The sequence below is a fragment of the Polyodon spathula genome, chromosome 52, assembly GCF_017654505.1.
Source record: "Polyodon spathula isolate WHYD16114869_AA chromosome 52, ASM1765450v1, whole genome shotgun sequence".
Classification (NCBI taxonomy): Eukaryota; Metazoa; Chordata; class Actinopteri; order Acipenseriformes; family Polyodontidae; genus Polyodon; species Polyodon spathula.
In genome coordinates this window covers 1,013,064-1,040,496 of record NC_054585.1, presented here as the reverse complement: position 1 = coordinate 1,040,496, position 27,433 = coordinate 1,013,064, and the positions used below count along the sequence as shown (strand labels likewise).

The following is a 27,433-nucleotide window of genomic DNA, read 5'->3' as shown; positions in this document are numbered from 1 at the left end:
TATTGTGTCACTCAGAAATGTGATTGCCGTTATACAAAAATACTGGAATGGTTTTCAAGGACACTAATTCGGTTATGCCATCTACATGAACAGCGCATACAGTACCACAGCTTTAACATATTTTTCACATGAAAAACAACCACGCTTGTCTCGGCTGTCACGCACAAAACGTGCTCACGTCCCCATTTCTATCACGACAGATAAGCCAAACCCCTTAACTTAACCCGCCCCGGTTGCTAGGCCCATTTCCCGGTGACGTTTCCGGAGGCCAACCCTTGATCCGCCTTCCAGCTGGTTCAATAGCACATCAGAGCCACGACATGGCGACGAGTGGCAGCAATATTTGTTCTACTACTTTTTTGCTCGGCTTGTACAGTCTATTTTCTCTTTTCATTTGCCGGACCCAGGCCGCTCATCTATATTCCAGCGAGGATCCTGTTACCATTCTGCACAGCGGCACAGTGAAGCAGACCCTGCAAAATTCGTCCAGCGCCTGGCTTGTCCAGTTCTACTCGTCGTGGTGCGGTCACTGCATCCAGTACTCGCCGACGTGGAAAGCATTGGCAGGGGACGTTAAAGGTAGGGATTACCGCTACATTGTTACGTGGTATAGTTACTCAGATTTCTCTCAATTCCTCTATGAGGACGTGGGACCTAGTACAGTGTAAACATCTGCAAAGCTCTCCACAAGACTGAACCTCTTGTGAGGTCCTTACCATGCCCAGGCATTGAACATTCACTGTATAGTTCACATACCTGTCATAACTGCAAACCGGCCTTTCATCCCAGAGTTTAAAACACTGCATTCAAGTCGTTTTATACACAACGGTGTACTATTGATATAGTGTATGTTGTTGTGAGTTGTATTGTCGGCTGGCAGTCGATTCAGGCTTTACATTTTGTTGTGTGTGTGGAAATGTTAATTGATCGGGCAAGAGGCAGCAATCGTGTTATCTAGCGCGTTTGTGCATACAAAGGTTTTTTCAGCTACCCCCCATACTGGGTAAAATACCCGTGGGATGTGTGACAAACGGAGGCAATTATAATTATCAAATTGTTGAGACGGTGCATTAAAAAGCAAACTCTAGCCAGTATGACTATAACAGCCTAATTACACACTCTGTCCAATATGTCTGTCATAGCCTAATTACACACTCTGTCCAATATGTCTGTCATAGCCTAATTACACACTCTGTCCAATATGTCTATCATAGCCTAATTACACACTGTCCAGTATGTCTTGCAGCACAATTACACTCTGTCCAGTGTATCTATCGCAGCCCAACTACACACTCTATCCAATATATCTATTACAGCCTAATTACACGTTTGTTGCAAACAGCTGAGTCTCCTAGTTTTCCACCTCCTCTTGTAAAGCAGTGGGCTGTACAACAGTGCCTGTGGGGATTTCGATCATGAATGAAACACAGGTACAGGTGTACTAGAAGTGGAAGGTTTGTGCAACATGAGGATTTCAAAGCTGTGCACTAGCAGCTAGTCTCTGCTCTGGCAATCTGCACCTGTTTTTTTTACAAGCTTCTTTCATAAAAGTATATGTTTTTATTTAAAATGTTACCAAGAGAAGTGCTTTTAGACAGTAACAGTACAGTACATTAGTGGGTGGGGTCTTGTCAGAAGGATCCACACACCAGCATGGGATGGGTACCACATGTGTCATGGCAAGCAGCATTAATAAGTGTGTTGTAAACTGCTGAAGCCTGTCCAGTGACACGTTTAGCTGTTCAAGATAAGGGCTACCAGGCTGTGCTTAATTCTTTTATTTTCTCTAACAGGGCAGACATGAACTGGATACATTTTCTAGTCTCATAGCCACTGAACAGTCTGCTTACCACCCAAACAGAACGATGTGTGGCCAGCAAGGCTGCTATGGCCTCCTTGTCTGGATACATCTCTGGGTACACGTGACTTTTAGAGAGACTCTTATCCGCAAAAACCAAGCCCAGGTCTTGTTACCACTGAAAGCTTTACAGTAAATAGTGAGGGCAAAGCAAAGGAAGGGTGGTGCGTATTGTAGAAGGCCTCTGTCAACTTAATCAATTAGAAAACTAACGATGGAATTTAATTGTCCCCGATTTTGCAGTCAGCCTGTCGAGACATGATTTCCTGCAGTGATATCAATGTTTTGTAAGCTAAGATGAACACAGGCAGAGGGGGCTGTGTAAAACACCCAGTCACACTCCTGTGTAAAATACAGTACAGCTGGGGTAGTCAGTTATTATGTAAAGGTCCACAATTCTTGGTTACAGCAAGGTCAAGGTCTGGAGAAATATTATCACTCTGACTATCCCCATATCCACAAACACACACACAGATACACAAATATAGTTACGCATGCTGCTGTTGGTTTCAGAGTTCTTCACTATATATATTTTTTGTAATATAACTACCTTTTTCAATAGTTTGCATGTCTTAACTCCTTGAGTTCCTTCCCTGTCAAAACCACAGAACTGTGTAACTGTTCATGTGTTGTATGTTTCTTTAACAGACCCATGTGGTGTTTCTGCATTACAAAAACAAAGCATTTACACGGCCTGATACTGTGAATTCAACGCTACTGTAAAGTATTAACCATGCTTATGTGTGTTGGAAGCTTGTATGCATTTCCGAATCTGCCACAACAACAGTTGCTATATTCTCATAAACCAGGTAAACCCTAACCAGGTGAAATCCCCTTTGACTTTTTGGTACCCGTCCTAATAAAGACCAAAGATATTGGCTTCATACTTGGTACACAATTATGATCAGTGAATATCTGGGTCAAGTTTGATCATGGTTGTCGTACAAGAAAAATGGCATGAATTAAATGTTTGTAATTTCTTGCCTTCTATAGAGCTGCACCTCCACAGTGTCAAAGCCTCATCTCAGTAGTGGCTTCATGTCAAAGGATATTGTGAGCTTTCTAAATGAATTCCTGTAGTCATGACAATGTTTTGGCTTAAGATTAGCACAGACAGAGGCAGATGTGTGAAACTCCCAGCTGCACAATTTAGTCACATATAGTACTATACATTTTCATAATACAACAAGGTAATTGAAGTTGCATTTGATGTTATTCGAAATTGAGGTTATGTGACTAGGTTTCTGCTGTAGAGACCATACAGTTTGATTCACTGCCCTTGTGTTTACACCACTGTGTTCTTAGATTTTTTTAAGTTCCATTCCAGATGGTGTCCAGTGGAACTGAATATTCTAATATTAAAAGTATCGTATTGGGTGTCAAGGCTTTATATTCAAAAGGACCACTTCTACTAATGTGGATATTATGAGGCAGAAAAGTATAACAAAATGTGTTTCATAAAAAAACACTTATAGTAGTCACACCTGAAAACGCCACAAAAAGAGTGAGTTTATCCGATTCATTCAGTTTAAGTGAGCGCACTTAATAAATGACACCAGTAGCGTCAACAAAACTCTTGGTAAAGGTTGAAAAATAATACACATGCATTTAATTTAAAATGTGACCCTACATCAAGTCTCACGTAGGTTGTATTGAGCAACGTGATGACCCCCAAGTGTTTGTGTCCTCGCTATACCATTTGAGGTTAAAGCTCTCAATCTCCTCTGTCACATCACTGCATGTCCAGTTACTTTGACCATGGGGTTTCCCCATCTTTTAACAAAACCTTCTATTGTTTAAGTAGGCATGGATCCCACTGTGTTAGGTCAGTGGCCCTTGATCACACAGCTGTTGTTCTTCGTTGTTTTGTAGTTGGATTCTGGCACTGAAATGATTGTTAGTGCATTGCCATTCCTTGTTTATGACTACAATTCTAGGGCTTGGCACATTATTTAAAATATGTCTGTTAAACATCATGCAGTATTTGGAAGCAATATGAGGACAGCTGTATCAATCTTTAGGGTCCATATCTGTTAAATCTTTTTATTAAATATTTTTAAATGCATTTTTAAAAAGGCCATAGTTTATGATTTACAGTAAGTGTTGTGAGCATGTATGCCTATATAAGTTTATCTTTTAACAACTAGACCCCTGTCTACATTGTATGCCTTCTGAGCATGGTATTAATGTAGGCTCACTACTACAGTATAACTGTATATCTAAAGCAGCTGTTATGCTCCATACTCTTGAACTGTCTCTAACATTGCCACTCATTATACACAAATGAATATCGGCATGGTAAGTGTTTCAGGGCTCTCCAAAATGCTTTTCCATTGAGGGTCCAGGACGCTCAACTAAAAAAACTGAAGGTCCCAGATGAGTTCAATCCAGTCAGTTTAATAACCAATTCAGAGAACAACATAACTCATTTACAAAAAGTAAACACTGTCCACAGCAGTTCAGTAAATTGTCCATGGTTTATATTTCACTTGGACACTGTCTTTTGGTAAGTCGTTTGGTAGCCTGGTGCAAGTTTTCTTTTTTCAAAAAAAGAAGAAACTGGTAGTACATGTTTATCATTGTCAGAGTTTTGTAGGGTCCCATCTAAATGTAGTCACGCAAAGTAGTTGCGTTACCAGAGTATCCCAGTTGCGTTACCAGAGTATTTTCTTGCTGTCTTCTGTTTTAGAAAGGAATTGCCAAACATTGGAAGGCATTATATCGCAGTCGTTATTTGTTAACTTCCCAGAACTTTTTTTAAAGATAAAAACCGAAAACACAGAATACTAAGTGTGATCTGATATCAACGTTTCAGATGAATCTGCATTGTTAGTGACAGAGATGGAGAGCATTGCAAGAGAGTTGTTGTATCAGTCAGTACATTAGGAGGCCATATTAGAGGAGGCTGTGTGGCCCAGTGGTTAAAGAAACAGGCTTGTAACCAAGAGGTACCCGGTTCAAATCCCAGCTCAGCCACTGATTTCACTGTATGACCCTGAGTAAGTCACTTAACCTCCTTGTGCTCCGACTTTTGGGTGAGACGTTCTTGTAAGTGACTCTGCAGCTGATGCATAATTCGCACACTCTAGTCTCGTATCTTGTAAAGCACTTTGTGATGGGGCGGTCCACTACGAAAGGCGCTATATAAAGATTATTATTATTACATTCATGTGCACTGTCACTTTTGGGCTTGTTGTCCATTATGATTTGGATACTGTAGCTGTTCCTTTTCTAAACACTTTAGAAGTACCTGTGTCTTGGATCGTTTTATATAACTTGTGCTTTTTAGCCAAATTCTTAATGCTGTTGCATACCTGTCAGCCTCTACCCCAGCTGTGATTACAGAGCTTGTGGGGGTTGAAGCCCAGCACAACACAAGAAGCCATTCAGTTGGCTGGCCTTTCCCTGGAATTAGTTTTTCGCTCATTGTGGGAGACGTGCACATTTGCTAAATAAACTGATAAAAAGAAAAGCACCTGCCCTGATCCCATAAAAGAGCAACTTATGTATGACATGCAAAGCCTGCAACTCTCAAGGTCGCCCTGTTGATGTTTGAGTTTGAATTCTAGATTTGCAAACATTTCATTCTTAACTCCTTGACACTGTCTAGCATCCTCTGCCCTCTGACTTTTAAAAAAAAATAAAAAATTTTATCAGTTGCCAAAACCTTCACCGAGTATCACATGATTTATTAACAGTTCTGTGTTGAAGGGGTTTTGCAGGTGTTTTAGTTGCACTAGTGACCTCCCACTTGAAATTTAATGCCTTTAAAATGCATGCTCTCTAACCAGAACACTGTTGAGGTCCCCCTCATGTTGCACTTTATATGGTGCATTTGTTTAATATATTAACTAGCAGAGCTTTAAAGTAATGATGGTGTCTTATTACAAATTACTGTCGACCTCTGAGTGGATGATTATATTCGAGGAACTTCAGTCATCATCCTTAGCCAACCCAATCACTGGATCTTCCATTTGTGGAAATTGCATAATCATACAAGTTAATGGGAAAACTACTGCAAATCTATTACAACACTATATAGTGTCCACATGCAAAAATGCATTTTAATATTATGTGATTATAAAAAAAAAAAGCTTTGCATACTTGATGTGAACAGTATATTTATCCTAGACCCTTCCAAAGTCCTCATTGGTCCATGGGGGAGGTGTGCTACATCTTTTCAGTTGCCAACGCCTATTCCTCGGTGTGCTCCATAGTGCACATACTTCAGTCATTTTTTGTCAGTCCAAATAGATTCACTCCACGGTTGATAGATCTTAATAGAGTAATACACACTGTGCTAGTATAACATATATTGTACAACTTTAGGGTGCGCTTTTAAAGTTTTACAAATCTCATGGTCTTAAAGTTACTGAGCCTTATTGGGGGGGGGGGGGGGGGGGGGGGGGGGGGGGGGGGTGGGGGGAGGGGGTGGGGGGGGGGGGGGGGGGGGGGGGGGTGGGGGGGCGGGGGGGGGGGGGGGGGGGGGGGGGGGGGGGGGGTGGGGGGGGGGGGGGGGTGGTGGGGGGGGGGGGGGGGTGGGGGGGGGGGGGGGGGGGGGGGGGGTGGGTGGGGGGGGGGGGTGGGGGGGGGGGGGGGGGTGGGGGGGGGTGGGGTTTGGTGTAGTCAAATATAACATGAATTATAGGAATTTAAGTAATGTACAGTAATATTTCTCCATTTTATAACCAACAGTATGTATGTGTGTGTTTAAAATATTTACTTTTTTTTTTTTTCCACGGTTATCCTTCCATGCAAATGCTATACCAGCCCATCCCTGATGTGCAGTGCCCTCAGTCGGGTTGCCCTGCTTCAGCATGGTGTTGTGATCTTCACTTGTTTAAGGAGGCAGTGGTGGCTGTTTCCATGCAGGCTCAGGAGCTGCTGCCTCCCATCTGCTCTCTTCTCAGTAGGAGGAGGGGTGGGAGACTGCATTGTTTTGGAGTGCTCCGGCTCACATTACCATGATAGTGTCTCCATTCATTGTTTAAGTTTGGAGAGGGGCAGACAGACAGGTGGGAGCTAGGCGCAGGGCGCAGAATAAATAGCAAATGCCCCAAACAACCCCACCCCTTTTTCTGTCTCGGAGAAGGCCATTCCCTCTTTGTCTTCGCCTGAAGGCTTGTCCATCTGGTCCCCTGGATGGTTGCAGCCTGCACTGGCAGTCTTAGTTGTTGTTGTTGTTTTCCTTAGCTTATTTATTTACCGTGTTTAGTTATTTACAGGATAGGTATGAAGTCGCTTGGTTTGGAGTATATCCACACATGCTGTGGCTTATCTAACCGATGTAGAGTATTTTTTGTTTCGTACTGAACGAGAACAAGCTGTGGTGAGCACAATGCTAAAATAACAAAGAGCCAATCTAGAGTTTTGAAGTTTTACAGTCAGGATAAATGTACATTTACATTAAATACGTGTACGTTTTATAAATATTTGTATTTCCATGTTTTGCTAGAGGTGTTGGTTATGAGCTATACAACTGTGCCAGGCTGCACTAGTGAGTTAAACAGTAATATTATTAAAAAATAATAATAATCAAGAGCATATGTGTCTGTTGTCCTTCCCTCCAGAAACTCTTGACCTTTCAGCTTGTTTGAAGAACATTATTATGTTATCATTTGTACATAGAAAGTAAGTGGGTGTCGGGCAAAACTCTGGGACACACGCAGAATGGTGTATAAATACAAAGCGGCATAGCTTTCTTCATATTTAACATGTGTTTTAGAACAACTTAAACTTGGGACCTTTCAGATTTTTGTAAAAAAAAAAAAAAAAACAATTAAGAAACTTAATTCTGAAACTTAAATCTCACTCTGGGACAGGGGTTGGTTATGAGATTCAAAATATATAAGAAAGTGTACAAACGAGAGGAGGCCATTCGGCCCATGAATGCCCCTTTTTCTAAACTCCATTTGTGACCCCTGGTCCTTGTTTCTTTTTTCAGGCTGAAAAAGTCCCTTGGGTCGACACTGTCAATACCTTTTAGAATTTTGAATGCTTGAATTAGGTCGCCACGTAGTCTTCTTTGTTCAAGACTGAACAGATTCAATTCTTTTAGCCTGTCTGCATATGACATGCCTTTTAAGCCCGGAATAATTCTGGTCGCTCTTCTTTGCACTCTTTCTAGAGCAGCAATATCTTTTTTATAGCGAGGTGACCAGAACTGCACACAATATTCAAGATGAGGTCTTACTAGTGCATTGTACAGTTTTAACATTACTTCCCTTGATTTAAATTCAACACTTTTCACAATGTATCCGAGCATCTTGTTAGCCTTTTTTATAGCTTCCCCACATTGTCTAGATGAAGACATTTCTGAGTCAACAAAAACTCCTAGGTCTTTTTCATAGATTCCTTCTCCAATTTCAATATCTCCCATATGATATTTATAATGTACATTTTTATTTCCTGCGTGCAGTACCTTACACTTTTCTCTATTAAATGTCATTTGCCATGTGTCTGCCCAGTTCTGAATCTTGTCTAGATCATTTTGAATGACCTTTGCTGCTGCAACAGTGTTTGCCACTCCTCCTACTTTTGTGTCGTCTGCAAATTTAACAAGTTTGCTTACTATACCAGAATCTAAATCATTAATGTAGATTAGGAATAGCAGAGGACCTAATACTGATCCCTGTGGTACACCACTGGTTACCACACTCCATTCTGAGGTTTTTCCTCTAATCAGTACTTTCTGTTTTCTACATGTTAACCACTCCCTAATCCATGTACATGTGTTTCCTTGAATCCCAACTGCGTTCAGTTTGAGAATTAATCTTTTGTGCGGGACTTTGTCAAAAGCTTTCTGGAAATCTAAATAAACCATGTCATATGCTTTGCAATTATCCATTATCGATGTTGCATCCTCAAAAAAATCAAGCAAGTTAGTTAGACACGATCTCCCTTTCCTAAAACCATGTTGACTGTCTCCCAGTACCCTGTTACCATATAGGTAATTTTCCATTTTGGATCTTATTATAGTTTCCATAAGTTTGCATATAATAGAAGTCAGGCTTACTGGTCTGTAGTTACCTGGTTCAGTTTTGTTTCCCTTTTTGTGGATCGGTATTACGTTTGCAATTTTCCAGTCTGTCGGTACCACCCCTGTGTCAAGAGACTGCTGCATGATCTTGGTTAGCGGTTTGTAAATTACTTCTTTCATTTCTTTGAGTACTACTGGGAGGATCTCATCCGGCCCAGGGGATTTGTTTATTTAAGAGCTCCTAGTCCCTTTAACACTTCTGCCTCAGTTATGCTAAAGTTATTTAAAACTGGATAGGAACTGGATGACATGTGGGGCATGTTGTCAGTATCTTCCTTTGTAAAAACTTGTGAAAAGTAATCATTTAACATATTTGCTATTTTTTTTTCTTCATCTACGATTTTGCCATTTGTATCTCTTAAACATTTAATCTCCTCTTTGAATGTTCTCTTGCTGTTGTAATATTGGAAAAACATTTTGGAATTGGTTTTAGCTCCCTTAGCAATGTTCATTTCTATTTCTCTCTTGGCCTTTCTAACTTCCTTTTTGACTTGCGTTTGCAGTTCTGTGTACTCTTTCTGCGTACTTTCTTTTTGGTCCTTTTTTAATGCTCTGTAAAGTGCCTTTTTTCGCTGAATATTTTTTTTAATTGATCTATTAAACCATTTTGGCAATTTAGTTTTACATTTAGATTTGTCTACTTTAGGGATGTAATTGTTTTGCGCCTCTAGTACTACATTTTTGAAGAACAACCATCCTTCTTCTGTGGGTGTTTTCTCTATTTTACTCCAATCTACTTCTGTTAGTCTCTGTTTCATACCTTCATAGTTTGCTTTTCTAAAATTGTAAACCTTAGCTTTAGTCTTTACTTGTGGGGTTTTAAAAAACACTTCAAATGAACCATGTTGTGGTCTGATTTTGCCAGTGGTTCTCTGACCTCTGTTTTGTTATTCTATCTTCGTTATTTGAAAAGACTAAATCAGGCATGCCTCCCCTCTAGTCGGTGCCTTCACCAATTGTGTTAGGAAGCAGTCACTTGTCATCTCCACCATTTCTATTTCATCCTTCACACTACCCACCGGGTTTTCCCATTTTATAAGGGGGAAGTTGAAATCCCCCATTAGCACGGCTTCTCCTTTGCTACACACATTTCAAATGTCATTGTATAACAGATTATTTTACTCACCATCTGAATCTGCGCCAGATACGTCCGGAGGATAACATACCGAAAAACTAATAAACTTGGTGTGTCCGTTTGTGGACATTTCGGCTCTCCGTACCGTTCCATTTGATTGGAATATATACACGGGGGGTCATTTTCGGTCGTGACACACATTACTTCGGTCACTGTCGGACCTTCCGTACCCCTCCCTATACTCGCTGTCGCAGGGAAGACTGCCTCGTTTAATTGTACTTTGTCTTTGTCAGTTTAATTAACTGCTTCTCCATCTACAGTGCACTGAAGACCAGCTACAATGTATTTTATTTTACAATATAATGTATAGATTTCAGGAGCACCCTGTACTTAAATAATAGTAAAAATGCCTTATAATATGCCTTTAGTTGAGGCCGTGCGGTCAAGTGACTGGGAGGCAGTGTGGTCTAGTGCAGTGGTTTTCCACCTGTGGTACGCGTACCTTTACTGGTACGCGACAGGCTTGTCACTGGTACGCACTGACAGTTATTTTATGGCGATATGATTCCTCAAACACAATGCTCCCTCAATGGAACAATCGTAATTTATCAATCTGTTTGTACCACTGAATTACAGAGAAATGAGAAATTGTGATGCAGGGCTGCAGGCTGCGAATGGTTACAAATGCAAAAACAACAACAACAACAAAAAAAACATTGAGAGCTGTCTTTCAAGGATTAGGCACAAAAATGCTGCATCTCCCTTTTAAAAGCAAGTGTCAGTATTTACAAATGCAACATGACTTTGGTCTGTAGAAAACAGAATATGGAACCCCAGTTTCTTACAACAGTTGATGGTGACCAAACATGTGTGAGTACTGCTGTGTAAAACAAAATTGGTTCAAATGAGCAGTTGCATTTAAGAAACGTAGAACAATAACAGCAACAAATACAAATACACTTAAGGTTTGTGTATGGCACATATGCCATTATCAAAATACCCTGGAAACTTTAAAGAAAATAATTAGTGAAGGGCTGCGATGCAGATGAAAGGTTGAAAACCAATGGTCTGGTGGTTACTCGGCAAAGGGATTCAGGGCCAGTGTTCATCTGGACATTAAAGCTGACTCAGCGTTTACAGTTTAAAGTATTTGTATGCAGTCTAGTGCACTGTGGTTTTGATTGTGGGATTCTTTACAGATTGGGAGCCAGCTATTCAAATAGGCGTGCTGGACTGTGCAGATGAGAAGAACTTTGATGTGTGCAAAGAGTTTGGGATCCACTTCTATCCTACCTTCAGGGTAAGTCAAAATACTAACAGCTGTTTCATTCTTTATTTAATAGATTTATCATCCATACTGTTAAATACTCAGTAGTGTAAAATGTAGATATACAGTTTAAAAAAAAAAAAACACATTCAATGACATGTTTGGACTGCAGTTTGTTTTTCAATGTAGTTCTTGCAAGTGGACAGATTGGGAACTGAAAAAAAATTGCATGGGAGGAGAGAGAGTGCATGGCTTCAAACAAGCCCCGGTCACACCTGGAACGATTGCAATAACAATTATAAAAATCGTTCCAGTTCAAATGAGTGGAGGTGGTCCCACCACAACGATAACGATCATTGTAAATGATAACTGTAGCTATCGTTTTGATTTCTTTCAGAGCGATTTTGTTTTTTTCCTGCTACAACGATAACGATAAATGTTCTTGGCCGATCAGGGCTGTATTAAGTAAACCTACCTGGTGTTATTTTATATATCATTTTAAACACACTAAACAGTAAATACAGGCATTGTTATGATTTACTACAGAGAAGACTGCCCTCCACTGTTCCACTGCACAACATCACGTCGGAAAACTGCTTCTGGTATACATCAAGGAATCCTTTTTTATTTGTTTATTTTAATTATGTTATACATTATTTGATAAATAGTATAATTGTAGCACAAGCACGATGTATGATTCTATATGCTCCATAAAGACATGTTAGTCTGCATATAGTAGTTGCTTTTTTATTTTTTTTGCTTTAAATAATAATAATCATCATCATTTAGTATAAGTATATACATAATTTATTTTCGTCTATCGTCTTATTAAGTAAGGTGTAATCAACGATACATACAATGTTCTTATTTAATGTTTTATGCGACTGTGCATGCTTCCTTGAAGCAATACCCACTGTGTAATTTTCAGCACTTGACTATACCGACGAGTGTGTGGAATTCCCCAAACTCCTCCCTACTCTGTAGTATTCTGTGTACCCACACTCGTCTACTCTGACTCCTATGCCTTCTCTTGATCTACTACAACAGGAGTATGTCTTAATGTTCCTCATCACTGTCCCTCATCTTGCTGGAAATCAAAGTGGGCGTATACTAAAAAGTTGATTGGCATTTCTTGTACAATATATCTGAGCCCTTTTTCATTCTGGTGTGACCGGGGCTTTAAAACCATAAGTTAATTTGTCAAATATCTACTTGACTTGGAGTAATGCAGTATTGTAACGGGTGTCGGTTATACCCTTTTAGGATTTGAGAGATTGCCTGGATGTTGTACACTTCATGCTTTTAAGTCAAACATGCTCCAAAAGCACTTTTTATCAGGCATCAAACTTGATTTCAAGATTATTATTAATTTTATTTATTTAGTTTTAAAAAATGTCCCATACTTTCCCATACTATGTGTATAAGAACAGAGTACTCTGTGAACGTTCATGGAGCGCTGTCGTTATTTAGTTATTGTCATTTTGTATCCTCTATCTTATTGGTATACTTATATAAATTCTGGTGAAAACCAGGAGTCATATTTGCCTCTGAATACATTTCAAGCTGTGCTTTCAAATAGTTGTCCCAGCAGTACTGTGCTGCCTCTTACTGTAGTAACTTCAATATTAAGATGTGATAATCTTAACTAGGATGTAATGTACATAATGTAATGTCCCTCCACTGTTACAATAATTCCAAATCAATAACGAGCCCGGCCACTGCTCCAATACCCTTTTAGGGGCTTTAACTGCCCCACTCTTCTCTTTTGCAGTACTTCAAGGCACGTAACAACAAATTTGATCTTGGGAAACCTTATAGAGGTAATTCTTTATCAAGAATCATACTTGTACCTTTTAAAATAATCTTCCCTCTTATGCTATTGTGATTTTTATTTCAACACAAAAGTAGCAGTAAGTTTGGATAACCACATTTAAAATAACTGTTCGTTGTGTTATAACTGTTAAGTTCTGTATGTATTTTAATTGGACCTTAAAATTCATTGGCTACTGTCTTTCAGACTTGCAAAATATAATATCAGTTGTGGCATAACACTCTAAGGATGGTGGGATGCCTGTCTGCTTATATCCACATCAGTTGGTTCATTGTAACGCACTTATGTTTTGTAATAACTTGCTGCTCTTTTACCCCCCCCCCAGGGGCAAACAGGGAGCTGCCTACAGTCCGGCAGGTCATGGTAAACTTTCTTCAAAACCACAGCCAGGAAGAATGGCCCCCAGCCTGCCCTCCTCTGGAACCCTCTAGGTACTGCAGGGTAAACTTTATTTAACCTGACACGATAGAATTGTAAAGGTGGTTCTACACTGGGGACAGGCGATGGGAGCGGACTTTGTATCTACATCAAAAGCGAATATTTTAGCAGAAACTGTCACGTGACCCTGTCCTTATCTTTTCCGCTGTTCTCCCACACAAGATAGGCGGCCCATTCACACCACCACTCCCTCAGCATATACACTACAGAGCGAGCAAATGAAGCTAACACACACCAAAGAGAGAGTGAAGTCACCACACGAGAGAGAGAGAGAGAGAGAGAGAGAGAGAGAGAGAGAGAGAGAGAGAGATCCCACTGACAGGGGGAAGAGGTAAAACTCACATAATCACATTCAAAGTAATACAACACAATACCCCCACGGCGCCCACAAAATGGTACACAAACAGTTATTTCCATAATTTACCTTTCTCGCCCACCCTCTCCCACAGTCCAAACCGTCCATACTGCATTAAAGCTGTTGTAGTTGGGGCTTATCCTGGAACTGGGGTTGGGGCAGTGATTGGGACTGGCCCTGGGGATGTGTCTAGATGTGGTTTTGAGACTGGGTTGGGAACTGGCTTTGCTTCTGATTGGTCCGTTTTACTCTAGTCACGACTGGCGGCAAAAATAGAACATTTCTATTCGGAGTTGCTCGTTTCACCAAGACAGCCATTCGATTCCAGTCACTTTTAAACGATTCGTTCGCATCGCTCACGTCCAGTGTAGATTCACCTTAACTTGAATTGTATTACCGTTTCTACAGCAGGCACTTAACAACCAAGTGACCTTGCACATTGGCCTCATAAAGAGCACCACGTTCTATTTATTTATTACTGTATTTATTTATTATGTATAGGGCTTCTGATTTTTGGTTTTAACCAGTAAAAACCGATAACACCCCCCGATACAAGAAAATAAAATCGCTGTATAGCTAAAAAACATTGGAAATGGTTACTCAATTCACGTTGACTTCAACCCTTTCACAGACAAAAAATAAAAAAATACTTAAAAAAAAAAAATAAAATAAATAAATAAATACTTTAACCCATTCTGAATCCTTTAAAACCACCCAACTACTGAATGGCAGCAAAATCCTACTGGAGACTCCGCTTGCAAGATTTCAAACGAGATTACAATTAGAGGGCTTGTTTGCAGGATTTAAAGCTATATTACAGTTAGACAGGGAGAATTTTAAACAAAATTGCAAATTGTGGTGAAATGTAAAAAAAGTGCCTAGACACACAAAATCCCCAGAAGAATGTGTTCATGACCATAAGAATTTTGTTAGGGAAGACAGCAAAGGAAAGAAGGTACAACTTAAGTGTGCAAGTACTATTGAGTTACTATATATATTGTAATAGAAAAAAAAAACACCCAAGTGTTTTGGAAAGTAACTGAAAACAATTTCATACAGTATATAAAAAGCGAAAGCCCCGGGGGGGAAAAAAAAAAAAAAAAAAAAAAAAAAGATTTGCATTAAACTCAAATAGCTAAAAATAAGCAACGAAAAATTAATTAAAAAAAGAACACAAGCCCAAATTATATACTATCAGATACAGCTTTTGGGGTTCATTTTACGTGTTCGTTTTTAAAATGGGTGTGTTCCGTATTGGGTATAACACTATTGTAAAGACTATAGCTTAAATGTATGTAACCCTGGAAAATCCCACCACAATCTTCAATGCTGCAAACTACTGAATTTGCTAAATATCTCAAGATTCCAGTAAAGAGCGATATCAAAATAGGACCTTCTGTATTCCATGGAGATCTCATGTGGTGGCGCATTAATGCAGTTTAACGTATTGGGGAACTACAAATGTTTAAAGCATATCCAACACGTAATATCCAACACGTTACAAAGTTGACAAATTAACTTGTGGATGCAGTTAAGCGTTGGGGACAAGAGAACAAGGAAGCAAGTAGAGTGGAGATCCAAACTGAGCTGGTGGAGTCAATTACCAAAGTGATGGAAGACATCTGAAAATGGCAACAGTTGAACATTCTTTTTTGCAATAAAGTTGAGTTTTTTGTCATGAATTTGTTTTGTGCTTCTCGAAGGTCCAGTGATGTCCTCGCCCTGCTTGGTAAGAAAAGCCAGCCGTACACAGCAGTTATCATTGAGGATGAGAATTCGTTTGTGGGACGGGAGGTAGGGTCACTTGTTTTTACTAAACTTTTAATCAATGGTGCACAGTGAGCACAAAGCAAGAAATATCTCGGATTCATTCCCCGTGCCCCACAGGTGATTCTGGACCTAATGCAATACGACGGCCTGAATGTGACAAGAGCTCTGGGTTCGGATGCATCCCTCCTGGAGAAGCTGGGAATCCTCTCCCTTCCCGCTGGATGCCTCTTTCATCCCGACGGCAAGCATGAGCTCATGAAAGTGTAAGTGTGCACAGAAAATCCTGTGGATTCAGTGATTGTGGAGTTCATTAGAAAAAGTAATATGCTGAGGCCAGTACATTCCCAGTGTTAATAAATGTTCCTGATGTGTAAAATTCTAGGCTGCTGACATGCAGCAGAGAATCCTGCTGAATTTTGGCTACCTGTAATTATTTATTATACTTATTTGTAGTTTGGGTAGATGGAACATGTTATATATTTTTTAACCTGATCATGGCAGTAACTATAGGCTACAATGAAAAAGTTGAATCGGTTTTAATATCCTGTAATGTGCAGACTGGGCTACAAACATACAATTATATAAAGTTATGGTTCTAGTTGGTTTATTAAGGGTTTTATTGAACACATAATGAATATTCTGTAGAAATCAGTTTTACTTTGAAGCATATTTGACTATCACCAATATATTATTATTATATAGAAAATAATGTTCTATTTTGGCTTTAGTTACTAAGTCAGGAGCTCCAAATACAAAGCCTATTAAGAGAGTAGTTTGTTCTCTTGTTTGTAAACAGCAGTAGGGTAAATTGGCTAAAAGTGTAACATGACCAAAATAGTTTGTACTACTGCAGACAAAATCAGTAGTCCTCTGATTTGTAACATATTGAAAACTCCTTTGGACTGAAAAAAGTGACCTCCAGAAGGTGGTCAACCCCTTAGCCACACAGCCCCTTATCGGTCACTTTGTTGGCCTTCGGGGATATTCCACTATGAGCCTCAACTCCAGTAAATATTTACACACTGTGAGATGCTATGTACTCTGGGGATATCCTGTTTCCATAGACTGCCACGTTTACTGTAATGTGCTTAATTAATAAGCCACAGCAGGGTGTATTCTGTTGTTAATAATACATGCCTTATTTGCTTATTCTAACATGGCTTATTCAGCCCTCCTTATTTGAAAAATGCAACTGAGTGATTTTAAACACTGCAGTATGATTGCACTGTTAAAGTGACGAATGTGCTACATTTTTAATTTTGCACTTATTGGTCATGGTGGTTTTATTAGATTCATGAAAAGACCAGATTCTTAAATCATATACATTTTTATTATAATTTCAGGTTGTCGGTCATTGAGTAAGTTTACTGTCCAATTTAAAATGCAAAATTACCTTGAAGTCGCGAGTACTTCCAATAAATACTGTTCATAATGCTAACATGGGATATGCATTAACTACAGTCTTACACTTCAACTGTAATGTTAATTTCAACTACTGAACTAAAGCATGGTCTTATTTGGTCCTTCTTCAGTCCTGCCTTAATAATGTTATAGTCTGAGAAGTTGCTGCTCTCGATGTAGTTAGCTACTGCGTTCACCTCCTAGGATTCCATAGTTCTAAAGCCCTGTAAATACGGCAGTATAATAAAATGTGTGCTCCTAGTTTTCATTTTTCTTTATAAAGTGTAAAACATTGTGATTATGTAATCTCTTTACACACTGGGCATTTGAATAAAGATGGGAACGTTAAACCCATGCCTTTTTTTTTTTTTTGCAGTTTGCAAAGTTAAAAAATTGAACCGTTGCTTGTTTGTCCCATTAGAAATCTGAACTGTGGGGCTTGTTTTCATGTTTTTAATGAAGTGCTGTTAAGCTTGGATTGTCACAGCATCTGTACATCCAGACAGAACTCAAATTTGGGAAGCGGGGTTCTAGAACAAAGCACTTTGTTGTCATGTACTGCTGTGTCATTCCTCCTGCTCTATCCTCTTGCAGCCACAAGACTCTGCGGTTTTTTTTCTCCTCCTTCCTCAAGCTTCTGCCAGGAGTCAGGAGGAAGAAACCTCAGTCTTCCAGGAGCCCAGACCATGCTGTCCAGGAGCATGACACTGCTGCCACAGTCTGGAAGGAGTTTGACAAGTATGTTTGTCAGAACAGCTCACTGAGACCAAACGTGGAAGATACAGATATGATTTGTTTTCAGTTGTTTCAATTCACTCATAGGCACTGTAGATTATTACACTAACCCATCTGGATCTCTTTCTAAGAGGCCACACTATTAATTACTTTGATCTACAAAATTAGAAACATCATTCTGTTCTAGTGTGCATTGTATTTTCTACCCAAATAAATAGTCACAGTATTTTTTTTGATAAATTCCTTCTTAAAAAAATAAGCCACATGTAAAAACAATGCATTCCTAAATTAAGTGTATTGCAGGGAAATATGTTGATGTACAGTGCTTTTCACATTAGCTGTTTGTCAAAGTATTTTGAGAGCCATACATTAATTATGTAGAACCCTGTATACTGTAGATATTGAATAGTAATAGGAACCCCACCTAAACTTTAATAAAACCTGCTACATTAGTGTCTGAATTAGAGTAGCCTTCTCCAAATGATTTTCACTTTGGGTTCATTTATCACTGTTTGTAATTTAGAGTTTTTCACATAGGGATCTGTCTGAACAGAAAACCCCAGATTATACCCAAATCAGCCTTTTTGCTTTAATGCCTGGCTAGCGTTTGTGTTGTGGTGCCACCTGGTGTTCACAAGCTGTATGTTTCTGAATGCTTCAAAGGTCAGGTGTTGCTTGTATCAATTTAATAATTAAGGACGCGGTTGTAACACCTGGACTGGATGTGTTGGAGTTCGCAATTCTGTTGCAGCTGGCAAAAACTGGTAGCCACGCATTCTTAACATTTTTCAATGTTAGTCCCGTTCCTTTATGAATCTTATTCTGTAACCTTGCATAGGGAGTTCCATATTAGAACACTACCAGACACACTTCTTAATATGTAATAATAGTGTAATCATTAGACATGCAATATGAATTATTATAATTTGCATTAATTGAGATTAAAGACAGTTAGATGCTGTAATCAACATCAATTTTCATACTAACCATAACCATGTACTAACTTTATGTACTAAAGTCAAGCTGCTTTAGTTATTAGAGAATGCTTTGGTAAGAGAAATGATCTAAAACTTAAACTCTCTTAATAAAGAAATCTGAGTCCACTTCAATTTGGTTTGTTTATTTCTGTATTCGGTAGTAGTTCCTTCCTCCTGGTATTGATTTGTAGTACATGTAGTTTACCCAAATGCCCACCAGGGGGCTCTGTTGTCATTTTCAAATTGCTGATTGTGGTTCATGCTGGAATCGCTATGACAACCCCAGCAAGTCTTCATATGGAAATCTCCCACAGTGGCTCTCTGGCAGTGTAGCTGGATGTGGTTCTCTAAATTCCCACTAGGAGCATTATACTCTCAAAATACCCTCTCACAGCACCAGTTAGAATACCAGTCAATAGGCAGCTTCATCCCCTCCTCTCCAGCCTCAGGTACACACTGCCTAAACTTGTAGACGGCAGATACAGCTTCACAACTTTAATACAGGCTGGAACACCTCTTGATTTCTCAATGCTTTTTTTTCAGCTTTGTATTTTTTCCCACAGACCTTTCGTCTTGACTGGAAAGTTCTATTCAAACCTGGCTTGTGAATACTAGTATCAATAGATGCCTGGGCTGTATTCCATTATTACTATATGATTAAAATTCATAAAACAAAGAAATGCATGCTGTTTGTGTTGTGTTAATGTTTTATAATGGGAATGCAAACCCTAGCGTAATGGCATTAAGGGGCATTGCTCTAGCCATACCGCCTTATAGCCTGTTCCACGATATCAAGGGCCATCTGATAACAAGGAATCGCTGTAAAAGAATGAACTGTGAAGGGTGGCAGGCTGGCTTTGTCTCCTGTGAAATGAGTGTGGTTTTGTGTAGTGTATTTTTCTCCCTGCTCACTGATCTTGTTGCCCTGTTTGCGTTTCAGATCCAAAGTGTACATGGCAGACCTGGAGTCAGGATTGCATTTCCTGCTGCGGATAGAGTTGGCCAACCACCAGACACTGGAAGGAAAAGAGCTGGAGACTTTCAAGGATTTTGTTACGGTCATCGCCAAGGTAACTGCACAGGATTGGGTTTCCCCTTCCCAAACTTTCTGAATGTATTCTCACCTCACCCTGTGCCATTCGTGGCTTTTAATCTATCTACAGGCTGTTTTTTTAAGCTCTGTTATGTTACTATATTTGTACATTGCTTTTATGTTGGAGAAAACATGCAACTATGCAGTTACTCAAAGGATTTAACCTGTAGCCTGAAATGTATATTACTGAAGTCTGTAAATGTGTTTGCTTTCAGTTCAAGTTGAGGGGATCGGGGCTTGACTGTGTCTATTAATTTATTATGCCCACTGCTTGGGCAAAATCTTACAGTACCCTTCACTTTGACCTGTGACCTAAGGTGGCTATTATCTGGAAACCAAAAAGTCACATGACCACAATATGTCAAAGGCTTGTGCTTTTGAGATGTTCGCTTTATACGTGGTGCTCATCTGTATTCTGTGGTTCTGTAGGTCAAAGTCATTTGGGGTTATTGGAAGTAATTGTGCAAACCTCCCACACTGCCAGGGCCAAACAGCTAGCCTAAAAAATGTCTTGTATCTTGAGTAGAATTTTATTATATCTTTTAAACAAAGATTGATTTTCTTAATTGTCAGTCACTGGTTTAAATACGGGGGAACCAAGCTGGTCACACAGAGAATGGCAAGTCAAGAAGACAGAACAGTTGGTTCCAAGATGAGAATTGGTGTAAAAGGGTTTTTCCCTGGAGGCAGAAATCTCTTGCTGGCCTCTTTTCCTTAAGGAAAGTGCCCTGCCTAATCTGGCTGGAGCTTTAGCCTGCAAAGGGCAGTTCAGCAGGGGCGTCTGATCTAATGTTAAGTAATGGCTATCTGGAGAGCAGCTACCCCGTTCTTGGCCGCCTTTGAGACGGGTGAAATGAGGGCACCTGAGTCTAAGGGACGGATTAAGAGCCTCTCGCCCTCAGATTTGGGATTTCACTCGCATGCCAGACATTTAGTAGGATTAAAGGGAAGAGCAAAACAAGAAAAAACATGTGTGCCAGGGGCTGATCCTTGAAATGCAACGCAGAGCAGCCTACCCATATATCCAGTGTATTGTTCAGCTTTGGGCAGATTATTTTGTTTAAATTTGTTGTTCTTTTGTGAGGATATGTATTTTTTTATTCACGTTGGTATTTAAAGTGTTTCAGTATCCCTGCAGTGTTTTAGAAGAAAAGCATGACTTTGTTGCCCATGTCACAGCAATTGTTTTCCATTAAAACTGGAATATACTCCCCCCCCCCCCCCCCCCCCCCCCCCCCCCCCCAGCTTTTAGAGTTTGTAAAACGGCCCTCTATATATATATAATATATTATATATATAGATATATCTATATATGCATATAGCACGCTTTTGTGCTATATAATAACTAATATAAAAGAGTCGTCAATGTATCGCTTTTGTGCTCCCTCCTACAACAATGCTAGTCTCTGCTTGAAAGGATTGGCGTATTATGGAAGCTAACATTGTTGCACAAGGGAGCATGATCAGGATACACTGAGTGTTTTTCTTCTGGCAACTAGTAAATATTGAGAAATGTAGTGCCCTGTTGATTTATGGCACATGATGTGTGATTTCTTAAATATACTGCTATGATATGGACAACATGGGTCATGGCAAAGGTGTGTAATACTTTTTTTGTGAACTTTGCAGAGTGTTCTGTTACACTATCTGTGGTTTAATGATAGCAGTGATGTGTCCTGTCCTTGTTTGCTTGGGGAGTGTTGGTCACAGACAGGGTTTGCTTGTCTCTCCAGCTGTTTCCCGGCCAGCAGCCTGTGGTGAAGCTTCTGGAGACTCTTCTGGAGTGGCTGGTCAGTCTCCCTTTAGACCGCATTCCCTACGATGCCATCTTGGACCTGGTGAACAACAAGATGAGGGTAAGCGACTCACAAGCTCCCTTCAACACAGCCTCTGTTTTAAATGGGGCAGGGATAGGATGTGTTTTTTCCTTCCTTTTTGGTTTTTCTGACAAATTATTTTGGAATAATAAACTGATAATTTGATGTTGTTCATGCAAGTACAAATTAAACAGGAGCTTTCCCTGAGAAACCTGCAGTATTCACAAACAGCAACTATAAAAACAAAAGAATATTGTGTTGTGACTTCATTATTGAGCGTCATACCTTGTGATGGGCAGTGTATCTGAGTGCAACACAACAGCATCCAAATGTAATCAAGCCATTTATGTTGTGATAATTTGACTGGCAGAGAGACACACACAAACACGCTCTTTTTTATGGTAGAAGCTAAAGACTGAAGCCCCCCCCCCCAGCCTGCGGAGATCCCATGATGATTCTCCTCCTTTGTCCAAATGACGAAACAGCAATAGTAGCATAATGGGTAGGAATAAATCTGAGACTGTGTCAGAAAAGTCATATTTCTAATGGTTTTGAGATGTGGCCAATGCACTGAATTTCCCAGACACATTCCTTCTGTCCTGGGTTTTGCGTACAGATCTCTGGCATGTACCTGACCAATAAGATTGAGTGGGTAGGCTGCCAAGGTAGCCAGCCGGCTCTGCGAAGGTACCCCTGCTTCCTGTGGACGCTGTTCCACACCCTCACTGTCCAGGCAGCAGAAAGACCAGACGCCCTGGCTAACACAGGTAAGGAAATAATAACATGAAAGAATCTGTTTGTTACATTGTAAAGTGTTGGTTTCCAACACATACATTATATTGTTTATAATATCTGCTTTAGCCACAGATATTCTGGTTGTTACACAACAAGATCTGTTAATCTTTGAGGTTAGCTCTAAAAAATATGTATCCATAGTAAGGCCAAAAGGGTATCTGAAGCAAGCCAGAAGAACAGAATCATCTGTTTGGCTGTGATATTGCCTGCAAGAAATGTTCTTAGAGCGGAGATTGATGGCTATATCCCTACTGCAAATTGTGATTCTTGTTTCTAGGGGGAAGGGTGAGGATCTGGTTGCACCGGTCCTTGGAGGCAGTTGGGTGAGAATATAGCTCTCAAATCATGTTTAAAAAATGTGGACAAAGCCAAAGTACTCGAACACATCCTGTAGCTAAAAGGCCTTCTCTGTACCACAATAGAAGGGTTTCCCAGGAAGTTGACAGCAAGTTTGTGAAAAGCCAATTGGCCTTTCCTAAACCTGATATGCCCTTGTGCATGCTGGGAAGTCCTTATTTATCAAAGAAATGGACCTTTAGCTGGAAATCAAAGAAATATCTTTTGAATAAAAAATGTGTTGATTTGTGTTAAATGACTGCACAGCAGGGTTTGGGTTTAGGAAAGAGGTGTTTCACTGTCTGGGTATTGTACTTCATTCCTGCTGATCCACCACTACAGCACAGTATTGTTAACAGAAAAACTCTGGCAGCAGAGACTGAATGGACGATGATAACCGAGGATTGGAGTACCTTCGTCCTCCTGCGGTCACAGGCTCTCTGCCCTGGTGATTAGAGGAGTCGTCAGAGAGGGATTGCTCATTCTGGTGTTTGAAGAAAGGGGGTCAGGCTCAATGTGCGATTATGTATTTGGACTTATCAATCCCCCAGCCCTTACCCCCATTGCTGCTTTCTAAATCCCAGCTACCGAGAGGAGCTTGCTAGCCAGGGTGATCTCCTCCACAGGTAGTAATCGGGAGAGTGGGCAAGTGGAATGGGGTTATTGATGGCAAGCTTTTAGCCAGGTGCAATCTCAAAGTACAGTTTAACAGCATAACTTGATGATAATTAGAAACATAAATTGAATTAGACCCGAGGAATTTACTGACTGGCTCACTTCTTGGCTTTTATAAATAATTATTTAGGGAACAATTCTTATGTAATGGTTAACCTATGGGATTTTACATTTTTGACCACTTTTTTTTTAACTTTTAAATTGCATTCCCTGCCTCAAGCTGGCTTCCCATGTACCCACATGGACATTTCCCATCATGGGAAATGTAGTTCTGAGAGGTCCATGCGGGTACATAGGAAGCCATCTTGAGGCAGGGAATGCAATGTAAAACTTTTTTTAAAAAGTGGTTAAAATGTACAAAAAATAATAATGATAATTAACAATAAACACACAGTTTGTGTAAATAGCTATAGCAACACATGGGAACATGTAACACAATACAATAAATAGGTCCTTTATGCTTAATCTGTTTAACAATTGTGTCTATATAAGAAAAACTGGGCATAACTCAAAACAACAAGGTACAGAACCTAGGAAGAAATATTCTGTGCTCCATGCCAGGTTAAGTTGGTCCAGTAATGCGGTGATTTAAAGGGAAATATTAATATATGCTGGTGTAATGGCTGGTAATAGTGGGGAGCAGCAGTGTATTTCATTACTTTGTTTCCACATTTGTTTTCTAAATTATTGAATCAACAAAGTCTTTGCTAGATCATATCATGACACTATGATAAATGGAAGCTTTTAAACACCGGACTGTTTTGCCCTTCATGGCAACCGATGCATCCAGCATATCCAGACATAGCATGATTTAATAAGTAAATGAATTCCAAATAACTTAGAACATTTATATGGGAGCACAGTGATTACATCCATCAGTAAACTGCTTTTGAAATGTTTATTCTGTATCTTAAACGATTGTCCCTGGGGAATTTAGTCAAGTATACAATTACATTTTGTTTGCTTAATAAGTATTAACCTGTAAACACATATTTAGCGTAGTTTTATTATGATGATGAAAGTTTATAACCCTGAAGAAATCCTGTAAACTGAAAGATCATGAGAAGGAGAAACATAAATTCTTTGCTGTGCTCATTTTCCAAAGTCTCAAACAGTATTGAAGGTTAAGCTGTATTGTGTGGTATGGTTTAGCCGTGTGGCACGTTCAGGTTTAGCGGTGTGGTACGTTCAGGTTTAGCGGTGTGGTACGTTCAGGTTTAGCGGTGTGGTACGTTCAGGTTTAGCGGTGTGGTACGTTCAGGTTTAGCGGTGTGGTACGTTCAGGTTTAGCAGTGTAGTACGTTCAGGTTTAGCAGTGTGGTACGTTCAGGTTTAGCAGTGTGGTAGGTTCAGGTTTAGCAGTGTGGTAGGTTCAGGTTTAGCAGTGTGGTAGGTTCAGGTTTAGCAGTGTAGTAGGTTCAGGTTTAGCAGTGTAGTACGTTCAGCAGTGTTTAGGTTCAGGTTTAGCTGTGTGGTACGTTCAGGTTTAGCGGTGTGGTAGGTTCAGGTTTAGCGGTGTGGTAGGTTCAGGTTTAGCAGTGTGGTAGGTTCAGGTTTAGCAGTGTGGTAGGTTCAGGTTTAGCAGTGTCAGGTTTAGCGGTGTGGTACGTTCAGGTTTAGCAGTGTTGTAGGTTCAGGTTTAGCAGTGTTGTAGGTTCAGGTTTAGCGGTGTGGTAGGTTCAGGTTTAGCAGGTGTGTGTACGTTCAGGTTTAGCAGTGTGGTACGTTCAGGTTTAGCTTCAGGTGTGGTAGGTTCAGGTTTAGCAGTGTGGTAGGTTCAGGTTTAGCAGTGTGGTACGTTCAGGTTTAGCAGTGTTGCAAGTTCAGGTTTAGCAGTGTTTAGCAGTGTGGTAGGTTCAGGTTTAGCTGTGTGGTAGGTTCAGGTTTAGCGGTGTGGTACGTTCAGGTTTAGCAGTGTGGTACGTTCAGGTTTAGCAGTGTGGTAGGTTCAGGTTTAGCGGTGTGGTAGGTTCAGGTTTAGCAGTGTGGTAGGTTCAGGTTTAGCAGTGTTGTAGGTTCAGGTTTAGCAGTGTGGTACGTTCAGGTTTAGCAGTGTGTAGGTTCAGGTTTAGCAGTGTCAGGTTTAGCAGTGTGGTAGGTTCAGGTTTAGCAGTGTGGTACGTTCAGGTTTAGCAGTGTGGTACGGTTCAGGTTTAGCAGTGTGGTAGGTTCAGGTTTAGCAGTGTGGTAGGTTCAGGTTTAGCAGTGTGGTACGTTCAGGTTTAGCGGTGTGGTACGTTCAGGTTTAGCAGTGTGGTACGTTCAGGTTTAGCAGTGTGGTACGTTCAGGTTTAGCAGTGTTAGCAGGTTTAGTGTGGTACGTTCAGGTTTAGCAGTGTGGTAGGTTCAGGTTTAGCAGTGTGGTAGGTTCAGGTTTAGCAGTGTGGTAGGTTCAGGTTTAGCAGTGTGGTAGGTTCAGGTTTAGCAGTGTGGTACGTTCAGGTTTAGCAGTGTGGTAGGTTCAGGTTTAGCAGTGTGGTAGGTTCAGGTTTAGCAGTGTGGTAGGTTCAGGTTTAGCAGTGTGGTACGTTCAGGTTTAGCAGTGTGGTAGGTTCAGGTTTAGCAGTGTTGGTACGTTCAGGTTTAGCAGTGTGGTACGTTCAGGTTTAGCAGTGTGGTAGGTTCAGGTTTAGCAGTGTGGTAGGTTCAGGTTTAGCAGTGTGGTAGGTTCAGGTTTAGCAGTGTGGTAGGTTCAGGTTTAGCAGTGTTGTAGGTTCAGGTTTAGCTGTGTTGTAGGTTCAGGTTTAGCAGTGTTGTAGGTTCAGGTTTAGCAGTGTGGTAGGTTCAGGTTTAGCAGTGTGGTAGGTTCAGGTTTAGCGGTGTTGTAGGTTCAGGTTTAGCAGTGTGGTAGGTTCAGGTTTAGCAGTGTGGTAGGTTCAGGTTTAGCAGTGTGGTAGGTTCAGGTTTAGCAGTGTAGTACGTTCAGCAGTGTGGTAGGTTCAGGTTTAGCAGTGTTGTAGGTTCGGGTTTAGCAGTGTGGTACGTTCAGGTTTAGCAGTGTGGTAGGTTCAGGTTTAGCGGTGTTGTAGGTTCAGGTTTAGCGGTGTGGTAGGTTCAGGTTTAGCGGTGTGGTAGGTTCAGGTTTAGCGGTGTGGTAGGTTCAGGTTTAGCAGTGTGGTAGGTTCAGGTTTAGCAGTGTGGTGTAGTTCAGGTTTAGCAGTGTGGTACGTTCAGGTTTAGCAGTGTGGTAGGTTCAGGTTTAGCAGTGTGGTAGGTTCAGGTTTAGCAGTGTGGTAGGTTCAGGTTTAGCAGTGTGGTAGGTTCAGGTTTAGCAGTGTTAGGTTCAGGTTTAGCAGTGTGGTAGGTTCAGGTTTAGCAGTGTGTAGGTTCAGGTTTAGCGTGTGGTAGGTTCAGGTTTAGCGGTGTGGTACGTTCAGGTTTAGCAGTGTGTGGTAGGTTCAGGTTTAGCAGTGTGGTAGGTTCAGGTTTAGCAGTGTGGTAGGTTCAGGTTTAGCGGTGTGGTAGGTTCAGGTTTAGCAGTGTGGTAGGTTCAGGTTTAGCAGTGTGGTAGGTTCAGGTTTAGCAGTGTGGTAGGTTCAGGTTTAGCAGTGTGGTAGGTTCAGGTTTAGCAGTGTGGTAGGTTCAGGTTTAGCGGTGTGGTAGGTTCAGGTTTAGCGGTGTGGTACGTTCAGGTTTAGCGGTGTGGTAGGTTCAGGTTTAGCAGTGTGTTGTAGGTTCAGGTTTAGCAGTGTGGTAGGTTCAGGTTTAGCAGTGTTGTAGGTTCAGGTTTAGCGGTGTGGTAGGTTCAGGTTTAGCGGTGTGGTACGTTCAGGTTTAGCAGTGTGGTAGGTTCAGGTTTAGCGGTGTTACGTTCAGGTTCAGGTTTAGCAGTGTTGTACGTTCAGGTTTAGCAGGTTCAGGTTTAGCGGTGTGGTAGGTTCAGGTTTAGCGGTGTTGTAGGTTCAGGTTTAGCAGTGTTGTAGGTTCAGGTTTAGCAGTGTGGTAGGTTCAGGTTTAGCGGTGTTGTAGGT

The 27,433-nt window shown here is 40.6% G+C and overlaps 1 protein-coding gene across 1 annotated transcript in view; it reads left to right on the top strand.

Moving 5' to 3' along the window:
* The first annotated feature begins 279 nt into the window (after nucleotides 1–279).
* LOC121307081 (sulfhydryl oxidase 2-like) overlaps nucleotides 280–27,433 on the top strand; it is a 42,697-nt gene continuing 15,543 nt past the window's right edge. Inside the window, exons 1-10 of the mRNA XM_041239195.1 lie at nucleotides 280–579; nucleotides 11,172–11,272; nucleotides 13,011–13,059; nucleotides 13,396–13,501; nucleotides 15,567–15,657; nucleotides 15,751–15,896; nucleotides 17,629–17,772; nucleotides 19,687–19,816; nucleotides 21,573–21,695; nucleotides 22,273–22,423. Coding sequence (XP_041095129.1) covers nucleotides 321–579; nucleotides 11,172–11,272; nucleotides 13,011–13,059; nucleotides 13,396–13,501; nucleotides 15,567–15,657; nucleotides 15,751–15,896; nucleotides 17,629–17,772; nucleotides 19,687–19,816; nucleotides 21,573–21,695; nucleotides 22,273–22,423 — 1,300 coding nt within the window. The 5' untranslated portion in view covers nucleotides 280–320. The remainder of the gene's footprint in view (nucleotides 580–11,171; nucleotides 11,273–13,010; nucleotides 13,060–13,395; nucleotides 13,502–15,566; nucleotides 15,658–15,750; nucleotides 15,897–17,628; nucleotides 17,773–19,686; nucleotides 19,817–21,572; nucleotides 21,696–22,272; nucleotides 22,424–27,433) is intronic.